The following is a 3,288-nucleotide window of genomic DNA, read 5'->3' as shown; positions in this document are numbered from 1 at the left end:
CTATTGGTTTTAACACTTGCACCAAGGTTATGTGATATGGGCGAAAGTTATTTGCATGGCGAATACGGCCTACCGTTGACTGACTAATGCCAATTTGCGTAGCCGGTAAAATTTGAACTATATATATGGGGATCTTCTGTGACTGCTTCAAGCATCGTAATCTGATTATCTGGACCAGTATAGCATTCCTTTCACGGTGTCGTTTTACCTTAGGCTAGGCTATTTTAGCATAATGTTGCTTCTAATTTTCTAAAAGTTTGAGATACTGGATGACTTCGATGCGGATATCTTTGAAGAAATAGCGCTACAGCACCCACAGCATTTTTTTGATATTCCCGTAGAAGAGGATCCTGTCTGTTTTCTCATCATTTGTGTAAGACATTGTCACGGGTTTCTTCACTCAGTGAGTAGGGGAGCCAATAACGTCTCACTGTAGTGAAAAGTTTCTACGAAATTTTCTTTCGTAGTGGGGAGGGGCATGCTACGAGGTTTTTGTAAATGAGTGCTCGAAGAAGCCAAGAGGCTGCAGATTTGCATTTCGAAGAGGTTCTAGGTGACGCAGAGATGGCGAACTAACACATGCACATTAGTCTAGAATAATATGGGTAGAGCATTATGGCTACAATATAGCGCAGATTGATAGAGGTACGAAGATCCAATGGGGCTGCAGAGCGGAGTAAACCATGAAAAAGAAATATCAAAAACTAACCAACGTCAAAACGACAGTGCCAAAGTCAAAGCAATCATGGATTAAGCATTTCATTTTAAATTCAGATAGCATCAAGTGGTACAGGGTATTAGTATTTTGGGTTGCCTAGAAATAATTTTCAGAAGTAATTTTCGCGTGACCATAATAATCTCTGCATATGTTGCCCTTATGTTGTGCGTTGCAGATTGAGTAAGCGTAGAAGGTTGATATTGATTCGTACACTTTTGACCAATATTTTATACACTGTATTTATGAGATTTTTCAAATACACCTTCATTTTGTTCCAACACCGATCATCGTAACAATAGTTATATCACATTACACAATGGAAGTTATTACTATTGCTGTTCAGATTTAAACTGTGGTTAACAACGCATAAAATCCACAAAAAATGTATTGCGTGATGCTGTAAATTTATGTAAAACACCCCGAATTTTTCAAGAAGAGCCAGCTGCAGTTAAACAGTTTATTTCTCTACTAAACTGAGGCACACAATGATCTAGTTTATCATTCATTAAATATTTAGGACACATTTTTTTACTTTTATAGTGTTTCAAATTGTGGCGTCAACCTTTGCAGTTGTAACGAACAGTTTGGATTTTATTAAGCAATAAATGCCACTGTACTAAATGCTTTTTCTACAGTTTTGCATATTCAGAGAAAGAGGGGATATGCACTTAAATATGTAAGCAGAAAAGAGAAAATAATGTGTTAGCTTAATGAATATTTTATATAGATAAGTCTAAATAAAACAATTCAACTTTTTGCTAGGACATCATTAGAATACATCAAAAAACCTAGAAGCGTTTTACAGTTATTCACTATATTTATGACGTTTTGCCTGAGGCTTTTGTTATGGTTTTAGTCATTCTTACTATATAATCGTTGAAGTACTGCAAAATAGGAGTAAGACGATTTGAGAACCTATAAAATTAAAAACTGCGATTTGAGATATAAAAGTATCATGAAACATACTGTCATAAGTGTCGTAAGAGTAAGGGAAAACAATTTTCCAGCAGTCAGAACCAATGGTCTTTTACCCCTTTCCATAATAATATAGAGACTTGTACAAATTTCAGAGTTACACATATTCCAATCAGACATATAACAAGCCTCTGACAAACCCATACTCTAAAATAAAATTCCCAACTAATACTTCTTTTAATATGAATTTATATACCTTATACATCAGCTCATTTCCATACCAGCAATACAGCACAATCTGACAAGTCATGGTGGAAAAATAAATCATCAGTAAAATAAACTGCATGCTTTTCACAGAAATCTAAAAACAGTTTAATCCAAGTAAAATAGTTAACGACAAGTAAGACGTACCAGCAGCATTTGGAATCCAGTGAGACAGATAACCATAACACTTGCGGCAAACTGTACTAAAATACCATTACTGAAGAGACTTTCTACTTCTTTCATGTATCTGTTACCAATATTGAAAACATTAACACACACAATATTATGTAAACATTACTTACTGTAAAAGAAAATTGTGATACATAATGCAATTATTTAATCTCTTTTTTACAATTTTTGAACTTATTTCCCAACGTTCATCGACTTTCATCACAGTCCGTAACCTTTCTTTTAAAATATCAAACTGGGCAGAGGCCAAAGTAATCAAGATTGTAGGTAAAATATCTAAAGTAGAATTAATAAAAGCTCCTATTCCAATTCCAATAGTTTGGGCCGCTACCAGCTCATACTGATACGTTTTAATATCAAAAGGAAACCATCCTGGTAAAGGTAGCATGTGTTCAGGATCCTCGTCAATAAACGGGAACATTCCATAAAAGGCTACTGTAAGAATACACAAAACTCTAAACAATCGTCCGAGATAAGTCACTTCAATTATATAGTTGTCTAAAACTACCATCTCGGAGTGACTTAGGTTAGTGAGAATCGGACTTGTTAGTATTTCTTCAATTTTAAACATTTTTTTGTTTTTGCTTAAAAAGTTAGTAAGTTTGCATAAAAACGCCGCTTGTGTCATACAAAAGAGAAGTGTTTCGGAAAGTTTTGTCAAATTATCTTTTTCTACGAATAAAACGGCAACCATCGAAAAAAATTCCGTCCAGGAGTAGACAAGCATAAATATGCCAATAAGAATAGAAGAGATTTTTATACTTGAAGAAGGATAAAAATATCCATAAAGAAGATATCTTTTTTCTGTCTGAAATGTTCGAATAAGGACTTCCTAAAAATTACAGAAGCATTAAGAAGTTGAATTGTTAAAAAACTTACTTTAGATGCACATTCCATGATTGACAGAAGAAAAATGAAAGTGATTAGTGACTGTGTAAAGACGGTGGTAATTATAGAGTATCCTATGATGTAATTAAGTACTAATTAATTAATGTAACAATATGAACAGGTATTGCTCTGCAATTGGTTTTTCTTAAAAATTCAATATTTATATCATTATGAGTATCTAATGAAATTTGAAACTGTTTATTTTAATTATAGACTATTTTCTTTCTCTTGTTTATAATTAATTACTACCTACTTACAGCTTCACGTAATTACAGTCTTGTTTGTTTTGAGTTTACCGTTGCTAAGATTAAATG

General features: G+C 33.4%; 1 protein-coding gene across 1 annotated transcript; it reads right to left on the bottom strand.

Moving 5' to 3' along the window:
* Positions 1-1,398: 1,398 nt before the first annotated feature.
* LOC135127004 (odorant receptor Or1-like) lies at positions 1,399-2,983 on the bottom strand. Its single transcript, XM_064053289.1, has 6 exons — positions 2,966-2,983; positions 2,200-2,918; positions 2,045-2,144; positions 1,890-1,994; positions 1,685-1,840; positions 1,399-1,633 (listed from the first exon to the last, which is right to left on the bottom strand). Exons 1-6 carry the CDS (start codon positions 2,981-2,983, stop codon positions 1,571-1,573), a joined length of 1,161 nt encoding a protein of 386 aa, XP_063909359.1. The 3' UTR covers positions 1,399-1,570.
* Positions 2,984-3,288: the final 305 nt, after the last annotated feature.

The sequence above is a fragment of the Zophobas morio genome, unplaced genomic scaffold (genome assembly GCF_036711695.1).
Source record: "Zophobas morio isolate AGI-343-1 ecotype UQ-CSIRO unplaced genomic scaffold, CSIRO_AGI_Zmor_V1 ptg000011l, whole genome shotgun sequence".
Lineage (NCBI taxonomy): Eukaryota > Metazoa > Arthropoda > Insecta > Coleoptera > Tenebrionidae > Zophobas > Zophobas morio.
This window is presented reverse-complemented; position numbering and strand designations above follow the sequence as displayed.

What these genes read in the sequence shown, in the direction of transcription:
- LOC135127004 (XM_064053289.1), bottom strand. An exon ending in CTGGATTCCAAATGCTGCTG is followed by an intron (nt 1,995 to 2,044) that starts GTACGTCTTACT and finishes AACTGTTTTTAG; the next exon opens with ATTTCTGTGAAAAGCATGCA. An exon ending in GAAATGAGCTGATGTATAAG is followed by an intron (nt 1,841 to 1,889) that starts GTATATAAATTC and finishes ATTTTATTTTAG; the next exon opens with AGTATGGGTTTGTCAGAGGC.